At 35.0% G+C, this 20,294-nt stretch overlaps 3 protein-coding genes across 52 annotated transcripts; 2 read left to right on the forward strand and 1 right to left on the reverse strand.

Moving 5' to 3' along the window:
* Positions 1 to 1,607: 1,607 nt before the first annotated feature.
* Positions 1,608 to 15,001, forward strand: LOC111311857 (RING/U-box superfamily protein). Of its 50 annotated transcripts, XM_089760673.1 has the most exons (15): positions 1,608 to 1,732; positions 1,971 to 2,130; positions 2,256 to 2,345; positions 2,826 to 2,925; positions 3,304 to 3,421; positions 3,688 to 4,509; positions 4,607 to 4,692; positions 5,311 to 5,626; positions 5,747 to 5,975; positions 11,228 to 11,380; positions 11,637 to 12,395; positions 12,472 to 12,884; positions 13,286 to 13,384; positions 13,477 to 13,614; positions 13,749 to 15,001. In XM_089760673.1, the coding sequence occupies exons 10-15, from the start codon at positions 11,281 to 11,283 to the stop codon at positions 13,884 to 13,886; spliced, it is 1,647 nt and encodes a 548-aa protein (XP_089616799.1). In that variant the 5' UTR covers positions 1,608 to 1,732; positions 1,971 to 2,130; positions 2,256 to 2,345; positions 2,826 to 2,925; positions 3,304 to 3,421; positions 3,688 to 4,509; positions 4,607 to 4,692; positions 5,311 to 5,626; positions 5,747 to 5,975; positions 11,228 to 11,280; the 3' UTR covers positions 13,887 to 15,001. The 50 variants fall into 50 exon arrangements, with proteins under 50 accessions (XP_089616799.1, XP_089616757.1, XP_089616755.1 ...); XM_089760631.1 differs by lacking the exon at positions 2,256 to 2,345 and having other exon boundaries at positions 1,971 to 2,194; positions 3,304 to 4,509; XM_089760629.1 differs by lacking the exon at positions 1,971 to 2,130 and having other exon boundaries at positions 3,304 to 4,509.
* Positions 14,390 to 15,001, forward strand: LOC111311858 (polyubiquitin). The gene has a single exon (XM_022911646.2). It carries the CDS (start codon positions 14,390 to 14,392, stop codon positions 14,849 to 14,851), a length of 462 nt encoding a protein of 153 aa, XP_022767381.1. The 3' UTR covers positions 14,852 to 15,001.
* Positions 15,002 to 15,105: 104 nt separating this feature from the next.
* LOC111311041 (MLO-like protein 6) lies at positions 15,106 to 19,024 on the reverse strand. The gene is made up of 15 exons (XM_022910417.2): positions 18,822 to 19,024; positions 18,631 to 18,688; positions 18,276 to 18,532; positions 18,082 to 18,198; positions 17,930 to 17,990; positions 17,774 to 17,862; positions 17,554 to 17,628; positions 17,367 to 17,461; positions 16,622 to 16,671; positions 16,502 to 16,542; positions 16,256 to 16,429; positions 16,126 to 16,161; positions 15,945 to 16,012; positions 15,793 to 15,853; positions 15,106 to 15,675 (listed from the first exon to the last, which is right to left on the reverse strand). The coding sequence occupies exons 1-15, from the start codon at positions 18,942 to 18,944 to the stop codon at positions 15,301 to 15,303; spliced, it is 1,680 nt and encodes a 559-aa protein (XP_022766152.1). The 5' UTR covers positions 18,945 to 19,024; the 3' UTR covers positions 15,106 to 15,300.
* Positions 19,025 to 20,294: the final 1,270 nt, after the last annotated feature.

Here is a 20,294-nt window from a genome sequence, read left to right on the forward strand (position 1 = left end):
ACTTTTCATTTTGAAAAAATTAAATCATTTTATATTAAAAAAATAATTAATTTTTTGTTTATAATTTTATTTTTTTAAATACAAACCAAATATAATATAAAATAATAATCATTTTATCTTATACATTATTTTATATACCAATCATAGCTTAAACTCGTTATATTATTTTGTTGCAAAATATATCCCATACCTAAAAAGTATTTATCTCAAAAGTTGAATCATTATTTTTTTATTTTATTTATTTTATTTCTTGAATTTTTTTTTTTATGTTAAGTAATTCGACGATGGAGTCTCTACAAGTGAAACAGTAGTTTTCTTACATACTCTTAAAGTGAGAAAAAATTTTTAATTTTCTGTCAAAAGTATTAGAGTTAATTAAGAATAATTTTCAATAATTAATTACTTAGTAAAATTTTAAGGCTTATCGGATAACATGAAATTAAGCTGGTACCATCTTTTGATGGGCATTATGAGGGTACTATAACCTTTCTCACTCGTAACCGAACTCCCAAACTCTATTCTGGTTAATAGACTTGAATCTATTCTTTTAGAGACCTTAAGCTTAGGTGTTGTTCCTTAAATAGATAGATTCTTTAGATGACCAATCATACATAAACAAAAAAAGATTGATGACATATCCTAAAGTCAATGTCTAGCGATAGATCTTCAGATTTATTTGTTATGACACTTTTCATTTTGAAAAAATTTAATCATTTTATATTCAACAAATAATTAATTTTTTATTTATAATTTTATTTTTTTAAATACAAACCTGATATAAAATAATAATCATTTTATCTTATACATTATTTTATATACCAATCATAGCTTAAACTCGTTATATTATTTTGTTACAAAATATATCCTATACCTAAAAAGTATTATGTAAATGAAGATGAACAGAAAATTTCATATGATTTTTTTGACAATTTATAATTTGTAATGAATTTTGTGTGTTTAAAGAAGGCGAGGATGCAATATTGCTTATATTATTATTGAAATAAAAAACATTCAAACCACCAAGAAAGGTTCTTCCCCTTAAACCATACCAGTCTAATCTAACATCAACCAATAACACTCGTATCAAAGGCATATGCCCTTTCATTTTATCATCAACTGCTTCCCTTGACTTGCACTTATTTCAGATGTTTTACGTGTCCAAAAATCATGAATTAAACTATTTAATTCAATAATAATTATAAATATTTTTTATTTACAAATGAATTTAAAAAGAAAGAGCGTGTAAGTCACCGTGAGATTCGGATTAGCACCCTCAACAAGGAATATTATTAGTTATTAATTTAATAAAAAATAAATATTATTTCATTTGCCAGTAAAGAAAGAGCTACTATATATATATATATATTAAATTTGAGTCCGAGATAAAGCAAATTTGATAAGTGATTAAAGAATTTGTTTTTCGTTTTTATTAAATTTTTTTTTTTACGGTTTGGAACGGTAACCCGTCACGATGAGGAAAAACAAAATAGCCAAAATTTCCTTTTTTTTTTCTTTTTTATTTTTTTTGCTTTCTGTTTTATTTTTTAATTTTTCCGTGGTAATTTTCTCCTTCTCTTATTTCTGCACAAAGCCGGACAAACGCACCCAACCGCATGATTTCCTTTGTCTTTCTTCCTTCTCACAAGCACAACATTCACCATTTTTTTTTTCTTTTCTATAAAACATCATTCTAATAAATTTCTCTAAGATTTTCATCAAAAGCAAAATCGAGGTGCGTTTTCCTTTTCCTTTTTTCCTTTTTATTTTGTTTGATTTTTTTTAGTTAAATTTTTTTAACCGACTCTGATGAGGAAAGTTTTATTTATCTGAGGTTCGGGTTACTGTTTATTTCATTAGTTTTAGCTATTTTGATGTTTGATCTTGATTGTACATAAATAATCTGTAATGGTTTCAGCTTGTTTTCTTGTTCATCATTCTTAGATTCTCTATTAAAATTCTGTATTTATTAGAGATATTCACAAAAAAAAAAAGAAATTGCGGTTAAAAATGGTTTCCGAGTTGTGATCACGGCCATGATCATCGTCATCATCAGCATGAGTTATTTCGTTGTTGATCATCCGATAATGGGACTTGACTTCAAAGATGATAAGTTGTTTTGCTTTTGATGCGGTTGGTGTAGCTTAAAGAAAGAGATTTTGTTGGTGCTATTGTATTTAAACGCTGCTAATAGAAAGTAATTCAATGTTCTGTTTTTGTAGAATTAACTGAAATTTTTTTCTGCCTTATGTTCACAGAATCGTGATTAAAAGGTTTTTAAAACTGATACAAGAGTTCATATTCATATTTTTCAATGGGAATGCTTTGACATATGAAATTGTTTCCAAGTAAGTCATTGGGTATATTTTTCTGATCTCCTGCATTGTGTTCATTGCAAAAGATAAAGGAACAGAATTGGGCTTTGTGGTATATTATATCCTATCCCGTGGGTTACTAATTGCTTTCCTATTTTTATTCCTGTGTTTGCCCTCAAATATCACAAGTTCCCTTGCATGACTTCTGTGACAAGCTTCACATTTCATTTTTTTCTTGTCCAGCACATTGATGTTGTCAGTCTTGGTTTGGAGATTTAATTTCTGGAAGGAAATAGAAACCGATAATCATAAACTGCTCCCTCTCTGTTATAACATGAGAAATTAACTTTTATTCTTTGTTCTGGTTCAGATGCCAGTTCATGGCTGAATTACTTGTTTCTAGCATGTCCAATAAGTGCTTTTAGGTCGAGATGTTATAATAAATAGAATTGGACCTAGTTTTCTCTTGATTGACTTAGCACCAACTAGGTTTAGATTATTTTCATTATGCAGGGTTAGGGACTCGGTGTTTCGTTCTTGACCCACATCTTGAGTTTGCCCTTGAGCATATTAGTATGCCAGTTTTGGAAGAATAGCCCATCTACATTTGAAGGTATGAGTTTTTTATTCTCCTGTCTCCCCAGTCTATTTGTTTTCAAACTAGTTGTTTGAAGTTATACGTTGATACTTCTTACAGCTGTCAGCTTTTGGCGGAAGTGTGTCAATATCTGTCCAGAAATTGTTTTTTTAATTCCCTTCACTTTCCCTCTTCCTCTTCCTCATCATTTCTTGCAGTACCCTTCAACTTCAGTTATAATTCCTATCTTAATTCACCAAGCTTTTATCAATGAGTTTGCTTAGCTCAAAAAATAGTTCTTGATGTATGTGAAGCATTCTTTTGAATGGACCATACATTGGTTACTGGAGTTGGTAAATAGCATACTTGTGGCTGCTCCTGTTTCTGTTTTCTGAATTGCTAATGGTATTGCAGGAAAGCTTTGGTAGATTGGGAAGCTGAAGGAAAGATTTCTGTGTCTTCTTATTAGGATCATGTGCACTCATTTTGGAGTGTTATAAGTCAGCCTTCATACACGAACAGCAAATAAATGGTATTAGACCTATTACAATTTGCAGAATTCTTAGACCTTGTTCTGTTGGAATACACTTTGACATCAGGGTCTTTCTGCTCTATAGACTGGAGATTGCATTGAAAATGATTAAAAGAAAAAAAACCTAATGAATATAGTTATGCCATGATCCTAAATCCATCACATTTGACTTTCTTTGTTAGAATGCTAGATGCTTGGTGTAGAGTGTTACAGGAGGTTTAGGGATTGAGATTAAGGAGCTGAGAATAGCATCTTGTGGTGTGCAGTTCTAAGAAGATGTAATGACCTAAGAACCCTAAGAACCCCGATGACATCTCCATGGCCTTTATAGGATCTGCCAAAAGGTTGATTTATGGTGTAGGGCACATGATGGCTTTGCTGAACGTTGAGCTTAGTATTGTCTGCTGGGCAACCATTGAAATGTGCTATTTATGGGACTTGGTTGGTGTTCTATGCGATGTCATGTGGCGTCTTATGTTGAAAAATTGGATACTTGGATGATGACCATAGGCAAGTAGTTGGGACTGTCTTTTGTTGCTTATTGGTGCATGTAGTTAAAACCTAAGGGGTTTGAAAAAATTTAGATGTTGAAATCATGCTTTTGGGGACTAGATGCCTGTGAGGAGGGACAATTATGCTGACAGTAATGGGATTCCGGTGATTATATAAAGGCCTGAGGGCTTCAGTTTCACATATTTTTATTGAGGTGGAGGGTTGAGTTGTACTTGGATGTAGTTACTTATTTAAGCCAATAGTTATGATTGTTACTGTCAAGATGCAAGGCAGTTCTCTTGATTGGAGAGCTGAATGCTTATTAAGTTTTGGTTAAACCAATTGTGTGGCTGATATGGTCTTCCTGCTTCTCAATATCAAAGGGAAATCTCTGGAGTTGGGTTTTGTGAGATTTTCGTGATTGATTGTTAGGCTTGCTTCTTACTTTCCTCTTTCTGAGGAGTGTTTTATTCACATGTTCTGGAAGCTTCTGTATTTCTAGTGTAATATCTTCCCCTTGATTTGTATTACCAAAGTTTCATGGTGAACTATTCCATGATTGAGAAACATGCCCTTAAATTGATGGCAGATTTCTTGTAAGTAACTAAACTTGTGGCCAATTGAGGCTTGCAACTTTAATATATATATTTTTTGTTAGTACTCACCTAATCCTCTGACCTTGGAAGTTTTCAGAAATACATTGTGAGGCACAATAATGTTCCTAAGAGATACAATTATGTACTGACTTCATCTCTCCAAATGTTACATGATAAAAAAAGGTACTGTAGGAATCAATCTAGACCTTTCATATTGAGGCCATATATGCTTTCAGTGGACGGGATCTTACATTAGTGATGGTGACTGTCACCTTTATAATTATATCGTTTCTTATTATTTCCATTTTTCTTTTGGTGATCTTTTTATGTACAATATAATTTATTGGTTTTAGATGATACTTTTAGTTTCTGTTGGAAAATGTTTCTCTTTCAATGATTGTTTTGGGGTGAAAATAACAGTAATCATAGCAAGACTATATGTATTTGCCCACAATTACAGATGTGGAAATTTATGTCTCCGCTTCGTGTATATGAACATATGGTCTAATTAGCTAACTTTTCTCTTGTTTAGGAAACAATACATACATCCATGTGACATTTGACTTTAGTTCCTTATGAAGATGAATGATTTCAAAGTTGTAGCTTCACTCCTATTTCTCCTCGTCAATTTCTTTGAGGATGAGGATGAGGATGATTGTTTTTGCTAAATATTACTGTTCCATGTTTATCAACTTTTTTTCCCTTAAAAGTTTGCAGCGTACTTTAAATTTAAATCTTCATTTCTTTGGCCAGGGGTCTATCTCATCCCTTTTGTATTCTTCTAACTTATCTTCATCATAGATAGGTATCAGTTCCCCCCTTACAGAGTGGAAGTTCAATGTCATGGAGGTTACTTCTTACAAATTGATTTCTTTTCTTTTACCGAACCCAAAAGAGGAAAGAAGGAAGTGATTCATTTAATTTTATCTTGGTTTAATAATTAATTTCATGACTGGAGTGAAAGGTCTTACTCTTCTGCTCTTACTGTGGCTTTGTGAACTTTGTGGCCATGCTTGGTTAGGTGATGACTGTTTCATCCCTTACAATCTGCTATAAGTTATAAATCAATTCCAGGTGATGTCCTGATGAGTAAATCCTCTACAAGTGTGAATCTGAGGTACTATTTTAGTGGGGTTATAGGGTTAATACTGGCAACCAATTTAATCTATATTTAATTATTAAGTAGTGTTCTCTATCTTGCCTTCACTTTTTCCTTCTTCTTTGTTTCTTGCCCCAGATTATGAAGGATGCTCTCTCCAATTTCATGGAGAGGAGCAATATATAACCAGATAAATGCAAGAGCCGGGACTATGGCTAGCACGTCAATTTATAAGAAGAACATAGTCGTGCAACTGGGTATTTAGGGTTGTCAACTTCCTGTATTTGCAAAAGTCTACTGCAAAAAGCACCCTAAGCATTGAATGCTTTTGCTGCATCTTTATTTCTTCCTATTCCTAAGTATCAATGTGACTTTGCTGTTCCTTTATGCACAGTTTTGATTTAGTTGGGCCAAAGCAGAATGTTTTTGTAGTTAAAATTCTAATCAAGATGTCCCTTTCACGTATTAATTTGTACATGTGCAGTGTAGTGGGTGACCCTGTGAAAAAACACTTATTTACAGCTGATTATAATCTTGTAATCTATATATTTATATTTTTATCTCTAGAATTAAGTGGTTGTATCCCTAGAATTAAGGACAAAAATTAGGATAGACAATCCTTCAATTATAGGATCAGTTTTAAGAAGATTTAGTTTTCTAGTTTACTCACTAGTTGGTTGTATATAAACCTAAGGTGCTTGTATAATTCTCTATGAGCAGTTTTTCAAAATATATTCAGTTTTACTCTTAGTTTTTCACACAGTTTTATTTCTTAGTTTTTCCACATGGTATCAGAGCTAGGATTTTCTTTCATTGCCATTTCCTAATCTGTTACATAGTAAGCTTCTTTTATCTTCGCCTACACATGATGGGGCCTGTTAAAGTGGGTTATCCCACATTTAATAAATATCTAATTTCCTATAGTCTTATATTCAGGTTAGGTCCCTACACTTACTGCCAATTAGTTTTAAGTTGAATGCTTAACATAGTATCAGAGATTTAGGCTCTTCTTGGGAAGAAAATTTTTTCAGCCTTCATTGCTGAATTCTATTTCAGGCTTTCACAACCAAATCTTCTTAAATCTTTTAGTTTTATTTTTTCCTTCTTTGGCCCTCATTGCCTAGAATTGTCTCTAGTTAAACCTTTACTATCAAGATTCATTTTAGTCCTGAAAAAGATAATCATGCCAGAGATTGTAGAATCCGCCACTAATACTCGATTTGCGAAAGTAATAATTGATAAAACCACTAGAGTACTATAAAAATCTCAGGAACAAAGAAAGTTGGACAAAGAAGAGATTGAGAAACTAAAAAGCCTATTGAAAACTCTTGAAAAGCCTATTGGGGTATATTCTTTGGGTAAGGTCTTTAATTCAGGTAAAGCTTCTGGTTCTCATGGATTAAATATCTCGGTTAAGCCTATTACGAGTTCTTGGGTCATTGACTCATGAGCCATAGATTATATGACACATTCCTCACAGAAATTTAATATATATACCTTGTGTCATAGTAATATGAAAAATTGTTGTTACAGATGGTTCACTTACTCCAACGGCAGGATTAGGAGATATTTAAATCAATCCCTTGTTTGTTCTTAAAAATGTTCTTCATGTTCCTGAATTGTTTACTAATCTAATATCTGTACAAAAACCTACCAGAGATTTGAACTACAAAGTGATTTTTTATCTTTCTTATTGTGAATTTTAGGACCAAAGTTCGGGGAATAGGATTGGACTTACTAACAAGAATGATGGATTATATTATCTTAAGACATCAAACAACATAAGTAATATCAAGAATAGTTTTCCTTTGTCATTTCTTTCTAAAAAATCTCCTAATAAAGACAAAATCTGGCTTTATCATTTTCATTTAGGACATCCTTCTTTTGGAACTTTGAAAAACATGTTTCCTTCTTTGTTCAAAGGATTAAATGCCGAAAATTTTCATTGTGATGTTTGTGAACTTGCAAAGCATAGATGTGTGTCTTTTTCAATTAGCAATAAAAGAAGTTCTACTCATTTTTACTTGATTCATAGTGACATATGGGGTATCTTTACAATTCCTAATATTTTTAGTGCAAGGCTGTTTGTTTCTTTTATAGATGATTGTACCAGGGTCTCTTGGATATTTTTATTTAAATCCAAATCAAATGTAAATAGTTTGTTTTTAAGCTTCCAAAACATGATTCAGAATCAATTTGGAGTGAAAATCAAGAGATTTAGGTCTGATAATGCAAAAGACTATTTCAACCAAAGTTTATCTACCTATTTCAAAAAGGAGGGGATTATCTATGAGTCATTTTGTATTAATACTCCACAGTAAAATAGAGTGACAAAGAGGAAAAATAGTCATTTATTAGCCACAACCCGACCTTTACTTTTTTAAGCAAATGTACCCAAATCCTACTGGGGAGAAACTATTCTCATTGCCACACATATTATAAATAGGTTACCTTCAAGGGTTTTGGGATTTAAAACTCCTATGGAACTACTCTCACAATTCTATCCAAACTTGAATATCACAAACAATCTTGCACCTAAGATATTTGGTTGTACATCATTTGTTTATGTTCACAATCATAACAAGGGAAAGTTGGATCCTAAAGCAATTAAGTGTATTTTTGTGGGGTATTCATCGACTCAAAAAAGGTATAAGTGCTATCATCCTCCTACCAAAAAATTATCTGTAGAGGTCACTTTTGAAGAAAGAAAACCATTTTTTATTCAACCTTATCTTCAGGGGGAGACTTCATTCATAGAAGATAAGGATAAAGATTTCTTTTTGCTTGATTTGTCCTCCTTTTCAACATTTTCACCCATTAATTCTTCTAAGTCGAACCCTGTTTCTTCTGAGTTCAAGTCAAACACTAAATTTAAGTCTAAATCCATTCCAAACACAGAAGATGTGATGAAGGATAATATTGTTTTTTATTCTATGAAGGAATTACATATGTACTCAAGAAAGAAAGTTTCAGATCCTAAACCAGTGCAAGTCCAAGAACCTAATCTTAGCTATAGAAATGAGGTAACTACAGTCTTTGACCTTGTTTCTCAAACTGAGCATGAATCTCCTAAAACTATAACTAGTGATTATGATTTGCTTATTGCCATTGGGAAACGAACCAGAGAATGTACTAAACATCCACTATATTTAATCTTTAATTTTGTGTCATTTGAAAAATTCTCATCATCCCACAAAAATTTCCTTTTGAGCCTAAACACTATTTTCTATTCCAACTACATTATCCAAGGCATCATCCAGTGAGAAATGAAGGCAAGCCATGAAAATAGAAATGGAGACCTTAGAGAAAAATAAGACATGGGAATTGGTAAAGTTGCCTAAAGGAAAAAATCTAGTTAGGTGTAAATAGGTTTTTACTGTATACAAGAGGGTTGGTACTGTGGAAAGGTATAAAGCTAGATTGGTGGCTAAGGGCTACACTCAAACTTATGGAATGGATTATCAGGAAACTTTTTTCTCCAGTTGCCAAGATGAATACAGTTAGAATTTGGTATCAATAGCTGCAAATTACAATTGGTAGCTTCAACAATTTGATGTAAAGAATGCTTTTCTACATAGTGATTTGGAAGAAGAAATATATATGAAGGTTCCACCGGGATTTGGAGGTCATCTGGAAGCAAACAAAGTATGCAACCTGAAAAAAGCTTTATATAGCCTTAAACGATCTCCTAGGGCTTGGTTTGGAAGATTTATCTAAGTGATGCTAGCAATGGGATATAAGCAGAGTCAAGGAGATCACACGTTGTTTATCAAGCACTCTGATTTAAGGAGAGTCATAGTTCTATTAGTGTATGTTGATGATATAATTATAACCGAAGATGATGAAAAAGAGAGAGAATCTCTAAAACAGTATTTGACTAAAGAATTTGACATAAAAGAGCTAGGGAGATTGAAATACTTCTTAAGAATTGAAGTAGCTCACTCACCGCATGGTATTTTTATCTCACAATAGAAATATGTGATGGATCTTTTGAAGGAAACTAGGAAGCTCGCATGTAAACCTACAAATACTCCTATAGATCTTAATCATAAACTTGGAGAAACTGATGAAGATATTGCTGTAGATAGAGGGATTTACCAAAGATTAGTTGGAAGACTCATTTATCTCTCACATATTAGACTTGACATAGCATATGCTATAAGTGTGATAAGTCAATTTATACATAGTTCTAAAGAAGCGCACCTACAGGTTGTCTGCCATGTATTGCACTATTTGACGGCCAATCCTAAAAGAGGTATCTTATTCAAAAGAAATTTGGGGCTGGTTCTAGAGGTATATACAAATGTTGATTGTGCAAGTTCAGTAATTGAAAAAAGATCCACCTCAGGCTATTGCACTTTCCTAGGTGGTAATTTTGTGACTTGGAGGAGTAAAAAACAGAATGTGGTGGTAAGATCAAGTGCTGAGGCAGAGTTTAGAGTAATAGCTCAAGGAATTTGTGAACTACTATGGTTAAAGATTATCCTAGAAGACTTGAAGATCAAGTGGGATGGATCAATGAGACTCTACTATGATAACAAGTCTACAATAAGCGTTGCACAGAATCTTATGCAACATGACAGAACAAAACACATTGAAGTAGATTGGCATTTCATAAAGGAGAAACTAGACAATGGGTTTATTTGTACACCGTATGTATCAACGAAGGGTCAACTTGTAAATGTGTTGACGATAGGGCTCAGTAGTGCAACATTTCAAGAAATTATTTCCAAGCTGGGAATGGAAAACATCTATTCACCAGCTTGAGGGGGAGTGTGGGAAAACATTTATTTACAACTGGTTGTAATCTTGTAATCTGTATATTTATAGTTGTATCTCTAGAATTAAGTATTTGTATCCCTAGAATTAAAGGCAAAAATTAGGATAGACAATCCTTCAATTATAGGATTAGTTTTAGGAAGATTTAGTTTCCTAGTTTACCCACTAGTTAGTTGTATATAAACCTAAGGTACTTGTATAATTCTTTATGAGCAGTTTTTCAATATACATTCAGTTTTACTCTTAGTTTTTCACACAGTTTTATTTCTTAGTTTTTCCATGGACCCTATGTGCTGGTCCTGCTGGAATGTCTCTGTGATGTATATAGAAAGCTTGCTTCTATAGTTCTATTGCTATTTGATTTCAAAAGATTGATATTTATAAGGCAATATGTGTATGCTGGTTCTCTTTTTGATAGTGCTTGTCACCTCATCCTTTTAGATTTTTGATGGCACAGCAAAGCCATCTTCTCTTTTAAATGGATTAAGCAGTTAAAGCTCAAAAGGAGGGTAGCTTTATATTCAATAAATCTCTGTTGAGTGGCAACTGGAAACTAATTCATGATATAACTAAAAGATGTAATTCTTGATGTTCCATTTTTCTACATTTTGCTGCAGATATATGAGACCCTCAACATGATTGTAGTTGTGGAAGTTCTTGATAAGAAATGAAATGTGGTAAAACTAGTGTATGATGCTTGTAAAAAAGGACAATGGGATGTTATGCATCCCCCTTTTCTTTTTTTTTTTCTAATTTTTCCTGTTGTTGGACTTTAAATATTTTCAATAAGTCCTCTGTTCTCTTCTACTTATTTGATCTTTTTTTTTTCTCTTTTTGCAGGTTGACTCTTCTTCTGGAATATAACTTATCTTTAGCTTTTAAGTGACTTGTTTATGGGGCATAGACATTTATTTGGCACATCCCAAATGTTTGGGAGTGAACAGGAGCAGGGCTGGAATCATATGCACACGGAACAACCTTATGCAAATCTAGGTATTGTTATTTTCATGCCTTCACTTTTGCATTTTATTTGAAGGGCGATAAGGTTGATGTCGATCGCAAATAGATAAAGATTTACAGCAGGAAAACATGTTTTCAAGGTGGTTTGAGGTTGAACTGATCATATTCTCCTACCTAGAGAGTTGGGCCTAGGTTTTTGGTTACGCCTTCCTTTTGCATTTTATAGGATCCTCTGTTTGAATGCTAGCTATTGTTCTAATGGCTATTACTGCTTCTTGTTTTGTTCCAGTGAGGCCAAGCACTACAGAACATGGTTCCTTCTTCTGTCCTGTGGAAAATATGTCTGTTGATGCGGTGCAATTTTCATCTCATTGGAATCCTGTGCCTAGGTCAAGTGGTTATGCTACCTCAAGCCACAACGTTGAAGCTCCACATTATCAACCTGACACTTCAGGCCCATCTCATGATCTTTTTTTGCATACATCACCGCCTGGAGCATTTGGTGCAGCCCCTGAGAACTACATGCATCATGCATCTTCGTCCAATTATGATAGGCAGACTTTCCATGGAATTGAGGGTGGTTTTGTTGATCTAACAATGGGCAGTGGAAGAGGACCTCACAAGCGAAAAAGCCCTGGAGTCTCTCCAGTCTTTGAGAGGGGTGGTTCAAGCAGATATGTTGGTGCTGGAAGTTCATCTGATCTTCCTCTATCATCTGAATTTTGGCAAGAGAAACCCAATGAAGATGCTCAACACATGCATTGGGATCATGTTGCCCCGCCTCCCAGTTACAGAGGCAATGGCCTCTCAATTAGGGGTGAGGGTTCTATGAGGAATGTGAGAAGAAGACCAGCACTTGATCTTGAGTCCAACCTAGTTAGGACCCATTTATCAAGCGATCCTTCTCACACTTCCTGCACTACAATCCACCCGGTTGAGCATTCTAGCTCACTGGATCTCTCAGGTCAGAGCTCTAATGCTTTGTCAAGAGAGTGGGAGTGGGGTCATTTGAGAATGTCTCCTAGTCATGGAAGGATTCAAGCTGCAGGTTAGTTAGGTGAATGACTCTGTGTGTCATGGTTTGGATCTCCTATTGTTTCTGAGTCTTTTGCTGGTGATTGCAGATTCAAATGTTTTTAATCATGAGACAAGCCACTTTCTGGGTGGTAGCAGTGCTACAAATGCTTCTGTAGAGGTTGGGCGACTTCAGCATGATTTCATTTCGGGTAGAAATCCTGTTCTTCCTCAGAGTTTTCATGGCAACTCTGCACAATCTCTAAGGGGTGTTCGCACAAATAATTCTCAGCGATCTAGCCCAACTTTCAGGGCTTCTTCCAGCAGTGTGCGCTTAGGACATGCGGCACCCTCAGATGAGGGGATGCAGGTTGTTGCTGAAAGTTATTCTTCCAGACATTCTCGGCCGTTGTCAGCTATAACATGGCATAATAATGAGCGGAATGGGAGGTCAAGGATTTCTAATGACAGATACCGATCTCTAGCCAATGATGCAGCTTTCCATGATCGATTTTCATCTGAGGTATTTACTGCTTACAAAGGAATTATGTTCTTGCATTAGCAATTGAGGTGGACTCACATGTCCTCTAGTAATAGTTTGAAAACCCATTAGACACAGCTTTCAGCATGCTGCATTTCTGCTGAAAGTGTTGTTTTGTTTCACGTTGCTGCTCTTTTTGGACTTTATTGCTTTATAAGCTCCCTTAGTTGAATGACAGTGGCCTGTTCTGTTGATGTGTAGGCCGTGATTACCTTTGCTTATTAGTTTGGATGATACTAATATAGCCAAATACTGATAATCAAGTGTTTTGCCAATGACAGGAAAAATTCTATTCGGTAGCAATTCCTTTTTATGAATTCGCCAAGTAACTTTCCTGATTTAATGTCACTAGCTGAATGGTATAATTTGTTTTCACTCTGCAGGGTTTTATGATTGTGGACCGCTCAGCCTATTATGGATCAAGAAATATGTTTGATCAGCATAGAGATATGAGGTTAGACACAGACAACATGACTTACGAGGTATGTACATTTTCCCCTTCTCTATTATGGTGTTATTTCATTCTTCTTATACTGTTTTGTTTTAAATGACCTTGGATGATTCGCTTGGGCAGGAACTACTTGCACTAGGGGAAAGGATTGGCAGTGTTAACACTGGCTTGTCAGAAGACTTGATATCAAAGTGCTTGACCGAGACAATTTTCTGTTCTTCAGATCAATTCCAGGATGAGAGCTCTTGTGTGATCTGCCTGGTAAGAATTTTATTCTGTTTGAAATGTAAATATCTTGGATTATTTGGTATGATTCAACATGTCAATAATGATCCCCACTTGTCCGAGTTGTATCATCTAAATACAATTTTTTTTTAACACTCTATAATTCACAGGAAGAATATAAGGACATGGATGAAGTTGGGGCATTAAACACTTGTGGTCATGATTACCATGTTCCCTGTATCAAGAAGTGGTTGTCAATGAAGAATACATGTCCGATCTGCAAAGCCTCTGCTCTGAAGGAGAAATAATGACTTTTTTTTATTGTGGTTTATCATTTTATCATTCTTGTATATATATTTAGAGACTTGCTCAAACTAAATCACACAGACATTGTGTGGGAAATTCTTGTATATAAAATCATTTATCATTCTTGTATAAAATCCAAAATTCCGCAAGGAAAGAAAAATATGCCATCCACTTTCTGTCATCTTGAATTACAAATAAGTTTGACGTCGGTGGGCATTGGGTAATTTCGTTGAAAATGGAATAGAGGAGAAAACAAGAAAGCAGAAAATTCTGGAGTCCATTTGGAAGTTGAGTGAGTCAGCCGTCAGGTAATCAGCCCACTCATCTTACCTAACTTTCTCGTTTCCTCCACACCTTTCCTTTGGACTTTAGAAACCCAAACTGCCCTTTCAAGTCGGTCACTTCTTCTCCTATGTAGTCAACCCCTTTTGTAGCGAAACAAGGCAAATCAAAATCTTGCGTTTTCTCTTCTATTGCAATCAGTTGCCTCATAGCCTTTTCAAAGATGCAGATCTTCGTGAAAACCTTGACCGGCAAGACCATAACTCTGGAGGTCGAGAGTTCTGACACGATCGACAACGTCAAGGCCAAGATCCGGGATAAAGAAGGGATCCCTCCTGACCAGCAGCGTCTTATTTTCGCTGGGAAGCAACTTGAGGACGGGAGGACCTTGGCTGATTACAATATCCAAAAGGAATCGACCCTTCACCTTGTTTTGAGGCTTCGTGGAGGAATGCAGATTTTTGTCAAGACCTTGACTGGAAAAACAATCACCTTGGAGGTGGAATCTTCGGATACAATTGACAATGTCAAGGCAAAGATTCAGGACAAAGAAGGAATACCGCCAGATCAGCAAAGGCTTATCTTTGCCGGTAAGCAATTGGAGGATGGGAGGACTTTAGCTGATTATAACATTCAGAAAGAGTCTACCCTTCACCTTGTTCTTCGCCTCCGTGGTGGGCAGTAATTATTCTAAAAGAAAGGAACTGTCTTTGTTTTTAGTTAAGATTGTTGTAATTTTTAATGTTTGATTTCTGGGTCTTATCTCTTTTGTAAGATGTTAATGTTAAGTTTCTTTAAGTGTCCTCTGGAATAAAAGTTTGATGATCGTTTCTTACCTCTTTTTCTGCCCTGTTTTTTTCGAAACAAATGCCTTTGAATCGTGAAGATAGAAAATAATTGAATAATCTCATTAACAAAAGGAGGCTTGCTTGAAAATTTGGTTGGCTCTTCTCTGTTATTGATTTTTTTATCAATTCTTTTCAATACAACAATCATCACTATTAAAATCAATAGAATTTCAAGCATAGTGATGATTGATGTATTGGAAACTATTGGTTTTTGGTGTAAAAAAAAAAAAAAAAAAAGTTCAAATGGAATTTGTCTACTTCTGACAGATAGCAACTCTCTATTATTTCATCTTCTTGTTCGTTGATCAAATGAGAAATCATCAGGTTCAATGTCAATTTCGTGGTGGGAAGGATTATCTGCTTTATTAACAGCTTGTAGCTCTAGGACATGACCCTTAACTGGCACTTCCATTTCCCAGCCTTCATTACCAAAATCGGACCTCCTTGGTGATGTTTGGGAACTGTCTAATTCACCTCTATGGTTGCGAAGGAGGTAAAGAGGGGACACCCCGCATGATGGAGTGTCTGGCCTGCTTGACAATGGGGTTATGGTGCCTGAATGCTGATTATGTTTAATGTGTTTCTTAGCTTGCTGGTGCCAGTTCCTTAGTGCATTTGCTACTCTCTCATTGAAGATGGTAGGCTTCATGGTTGAACCCATCTGTTTAAATGCAATGCAAAGAGTAAATAAAACAAACTGATATTTTTTGGAAATAAATTAATACTTGTTTTCCGAGCAGCATGGTGTTCTCAACATAACATATTCAATCATTTTCACCTGTGTCACCAATGCATATAGAGGAAGAGTCACATAGCTGCATAGTATTTGTATGAGCATCCTGTCCAAATAAAGGTATAGCTAGGACTGTTATCAGGGAAGATTGAAAGAAATTAAACAGAGATGTGAAATATGGTAAATGATGAATATACCCCATTGATATCCTGATGATTATGCCTTCTCGTTTCTCATGGAAGCAAGATTTTGTGCCAAACTCATACTTCAAAAGGGAAACAAGAAATAAGAAGAGGAAAGAAGAAGATGGTAAGGGTAGTCAGTGTATAGGAATAACAAGAAGAAGAGAAATCCTTTCAAAAGGATGAGCTCACTCACCAATGTCCATACCAGGAAGGCCAGTTGAAAAGCATTCTGTTAAAAGTCAGAAAAAAAAAGGGGAGGCTTAGTATTTCCAGATATTGATTTGAGGCCACATTTATATATTTGAACTTGTGAGAGGAAACACCTGAAAGAGGACAAAATGAATGAGGTAGAGCAAGAGGTGAGGACGGTTGAACCAAAATAGGTCATTCCCTGGCTGCACCACTGGAGTGCCCTTCACTACCTCTCCCCTTTCTTGAATTCCTAGTCCCATTTTAGTTATCACAACTTGAAGCTTTGTTCCCACCAGCAGGATCATCTGCAGAAGCCATAACCATCATTAAACCAATTCAAAGGGGATTATTTAGATAGATAAAGCTGAGATGCTTACAATTAGAGGGAGAAATGGCAACCATAGATAAGAGTAAGTGCCTGTCCAATGTCCAATAAATTATAAGAAACTGTCATAAAAAGAAAAGGAGATAAGACAAAATAAAACATCGTCGGTTACCATGCGTGTTGAACATTAGGAATAACACAGCAAAGAACCAGATGATTGGGCTGCCAGCACAAGAAGGAATGTTATCAGTATTTATGTTAATTGACTTTACAGGATCTGGCAAAGTATAAAAATAATACTGGCACTACTAGGTTAGATATACAGGCAATTCTTAAGGCATAAAAACAATACAGGATCTGTCAAAGCATAAAAAACCTTCTTACCATTGCACTCATGAATTTTATATTTAATTTTTTTCCCTTTTTTGAAAGGTGTAAGAAGTTCAAGTACAAACTTCAACAAAATGATAGCCCAATATAAACCTTTTCTAGAGTAACATATATATTTTTTTTACACAAGGCTTCTAAAATTTGAACTTAATCACTAGAATTAAGAGTCTAACATTTATCATTTGACCGTGTAACTGTTGGAGGTTACATTTTATTTGAAATAGCTTTTTCATGCAACAAATAATATTTTTTTGCCAATAGGACTAACATCTTTAGTTTAATTTATTTTTGGGAAGCCGACTAACATACTTATTAAGAATATATTTAAATGTGATATTAACAACTATCACATCCAAAAGAACTCAAACAATCAGGATGTGGAATTAAAAAATTATCATGTGCTATGAAAGTTGAAGATGTTGATTAGCAAAGATACTAGCAGTCATTCACCCATATATTGGTCTTGAAAAGAAAGTGTAGGACTTGTTTATAACAGCTGGATTAAATAAAGGACTTTAAAGCTTTACTTGATTCCAACAACAACTTTGAAATCTTCTTCAAGTGATCTTTTAATGTACTTCTGGAAATCGAATTTCACCTGACTCTGGGGTGCCAAATGTGCCTAAAAAAATCGAATGTGTCAAAGATATAATAATTTATGAGGAAAAAAAAAAACACAACAACAACAACAAGATGATTATCTGAAAGTCTTACAATAATGAACCCATAGCGTAGGGTCAAGTAATCAACTTTGGGAACTGATCTAAAGAACTGCCTGAAAAAACAAACCTGCAATTTTGTGAAATGCCATCAATTCTCTCATTTTCTTATACTAATTTGAAACTCTCATTGAAGAGGAACATTCCTGTTAAAGAATACTTAGATTAAAGCAATAAAGACAAAGAGTATCAATGGAGGATTTCTTTGCTCTTACTATCCACAATAGAACTGGTTTGCGGCTCCAAAAGCTCAAGTGCCTTCGACCAAAAGTTGTATCCCTTGCAAATCTGAATCTCTCAGGGTCTGCAGGAAGGACCCAAAGTTATTTTGATCATAATCAAGAAGTTAAAGAAGACAATGTTCAAGTTACCATGTGAGAACTGATAGTCGGTTGTCCTAGTTTCCTTTTCCCATGCCTTCCATTTTCTCATCTGCAATTGGACCAGCATTTGAATCAAACAGATTGAGGGGAGTAGCCATGGAAGACAGAAACACAAGAGACAGAAAGAGAGAGAATAAAACCTTAGCTCTGCCTAATGCCAGGGTGGTTATACAATAAAGCACATGGGAAATTGCTAAGACAAATATGAACATATGGAGTTGGTGGACACCATCTTCTGAGACAAATGGAACTTTACCCTGCAAGATCTTAGTTCTTCAGCAATTTGAATAAAATGAAGAAACAAAAACCAAAGCCAAAATCAAATTCAACATGCCTTGGCTGCACATTTGTCATATTCTGCTGCTGCTAGAACTCTCCGATCAATACCACCAGAACCTTGAAACGTTAGGAGCCTTCTCAGTTGATTTTCATCCGAATCTGAAGATTTCTCTTTGTCCTCGTCTAAATCACTTTCCTGTTTCTTGCTGCATGGATGCCATGTAGCCCCTACAGCCTTTGATATGCACATATTAGATATAGTTCCTTGTCCCACTGTTAGGAGCAATGATACGAACCCCAATAGCATAAGTTCTGAAAGTAAGAGACAGGCAAGTTCTCTGAAAACCATAACACAATTTCATTTAACCTTAAATGGATAAACTATACATATTGTACATGGAATGACAAACCTGATTTAATCTTTTCAAGTGCTTCATAAAGTGCTCGTTTATGTCTCTTTTTTAACCACTACAGAGAACAGAAAATTGAATTCATCAAACAAAAAAAAAAAAGAAGGAAAAGACTACTCTGAAAGAAGCTGAAAAATCATAGCTAGCTAGTATGTTATGAGGAGATCAAGGTATTCTTTAGCTTAAATTACCTTTGCAATTAAGTGGATGACATATTCTATGATAAATGAAATCAAAACCAGCACGAAACAGACAACCGCGACTGCCCAAGTTGGCGTTTGCTCTAAAGATCGACTCTCTTTAGCTGCTGCCATTTTAGGACACTGAAATTTCAAGCACAAAAACTTCAAGGACAAATTTTTGGCTCCCTGTGCAATAACTTTTTTAGTTCAGGCAATAGGGCTTTTATAAGCTTGTTGGTATATATAAAAGCACTCATATTTATAGAAAGAATGAGACCTGGTAAGCGCATATAAGACTTGCGAAGATGTTGAAACCAGTGAACTCTTGAACGAGAGTATATGGTAGAAGCAGACCTTGACTTGGAAATCTCGGGGAACTTCTGACGTCACAAGTTATATTATGCTGCGATACTGCTGAGCTATATGCATCATATTTTCGTATTGAAATTAATGAGGAAGACTTCATTTTCACCATTTATATCAGTTCTCATCTAAGTTTTCATATGAAAAATCATACATGGTCATTATGCCATAGATATCAGCATCCAACCTGATATTGTTTGTTTTGACTTAAGGTCTTATTGTTTTATCTCACAAAACTTTATTAATACAAGTTATATATCTATATGTCATAACGGATCTTAAAAATGTCCAATCTGGTACGGGAGATATTATGTGAATTTTCAAGGAATTTTCCAAAGAAAAGCATCAAAATTCTTCTTGATATTGCTTCTAGTGAAATATTTCGATGTAAAAAGGGTAATAAGAAGTATATTGAGATGAATTAAACAACCATAGAAAGAGGAAGGAGCACTTTGGCCGGTCTGATTCTGGACTATCAACGTTTGTTGTGGGAAGCTGATCAACGTAATGAGTGGGAACAAGACCTTTGAAGTTTCTCAGGATTAAGCATTGACGTTGATCTTCTAGGCCACCCAATAACCTTTCTCCCATTGAAGTATAGACTATTCCACTAAACTTACTGCAATTTTTCACAAGTAAGCTTGCCATGTTCACCAACAATTTCTAAGAACCCCGATTTTGTTTTTCATGGCCAAACTGACAGGCACGTCTTATTTCAAACTTCAAAGTCAAGAGGTCTATTAGCCCACTGTCGAAGGCACCCACCTAAACTCGACCTCTATAACACGCTCATAACCATCCCATGCCCATCACTACCCATATGCGATTCTGATGACTGGCCACGTCTTTCAGAGATAGAACCATATCGATGTTGGAACTTTAGAGACAATCAAAGTTTACTGCTATTAGCTCTACAATCACACAGACCCAAATAATCTTCTTCTTTTTGTCTGCTGCTACAATAATTAATAATCTTGAATAATTAAACTTGGTAATTGGTATGGGATGGAAACGTGCTTTAAACTTGATAATCAAAAGAATGTTCAAAGCTAGAAATCTAGAAGCAAAGGACACATGCTCTCCCAGTTAAGAAAAATGTGCGCAAAAAGGAAATTTGAT

Source organism: Durio zibethinus, chromosome 1 (assembly GCF_047325235.1).
Source record: "Durio zibethinus cultivar Kanyao isolate XHJ-2024 chromosome 1, ASM4732523v1, whole genome shotgun sequence".
Taxonomy (NCBI): Eukaryota; Viridiplantae; Streptophyta; class Magnoliopsida; order Malvales; family Malvaceae; genus Durio; species Durio zibethinus.

Excerpts from the sequence above, each read along its gene's own strand:
- LOC111311857 (XM_089760631.1), top strand. The coding sequence starts at position 11,281 with ATGGGGCATAGACATTTATTTGGCACATCCCAAATGTTTGGGAGTGAA. Across the intron at positions 12,396-12,471 it reads TGGAAGGATTCAAGCTGCAG|ATTCAAATGTTTTTAATCAT; the intron begins GTTAGTTAGGTG and ends TGGTGATTGCAG. Across the intron at positions 12,885-13,285 it reads ATGATCGATTTTCATCTGAG|GGTTTTATGATTGTGGACCG; the intron begins GTATTTACTGCT and ends TTCACTCTGCAG.
- LOC111311858 (XM_022911646.2), top strand. The coding sequence starts at position 14,390 with ATGCAGATCTTCGTGAAAACCTTGACCGGCAAGACCATAACTCTGGAG.
- LOC111311041 (XM_022910417.2), bottom strand. The coding sequence starts at position 18,944 with ATGGCAGCAGCTAAAGAGAGTCGATCTTTAGAGCAAACGCCAACTTGG. Across the intron at positions 17,991-18,081 it reads TGGCATTAGGCAGAGCTAAG|ATGAGAAAATGGAAGGCATG; the intron begins GTTTTATTCTCT and ends GTCCAATTGCAG. Across the intron at positions 17,629-17,773 it reads AACCAGTTCTATTGTGGATA|GTTTGTTTTTTCAGGCAGTT; the intron begins GTAAGAGCAAAG and ends ACAAAATTGCAG.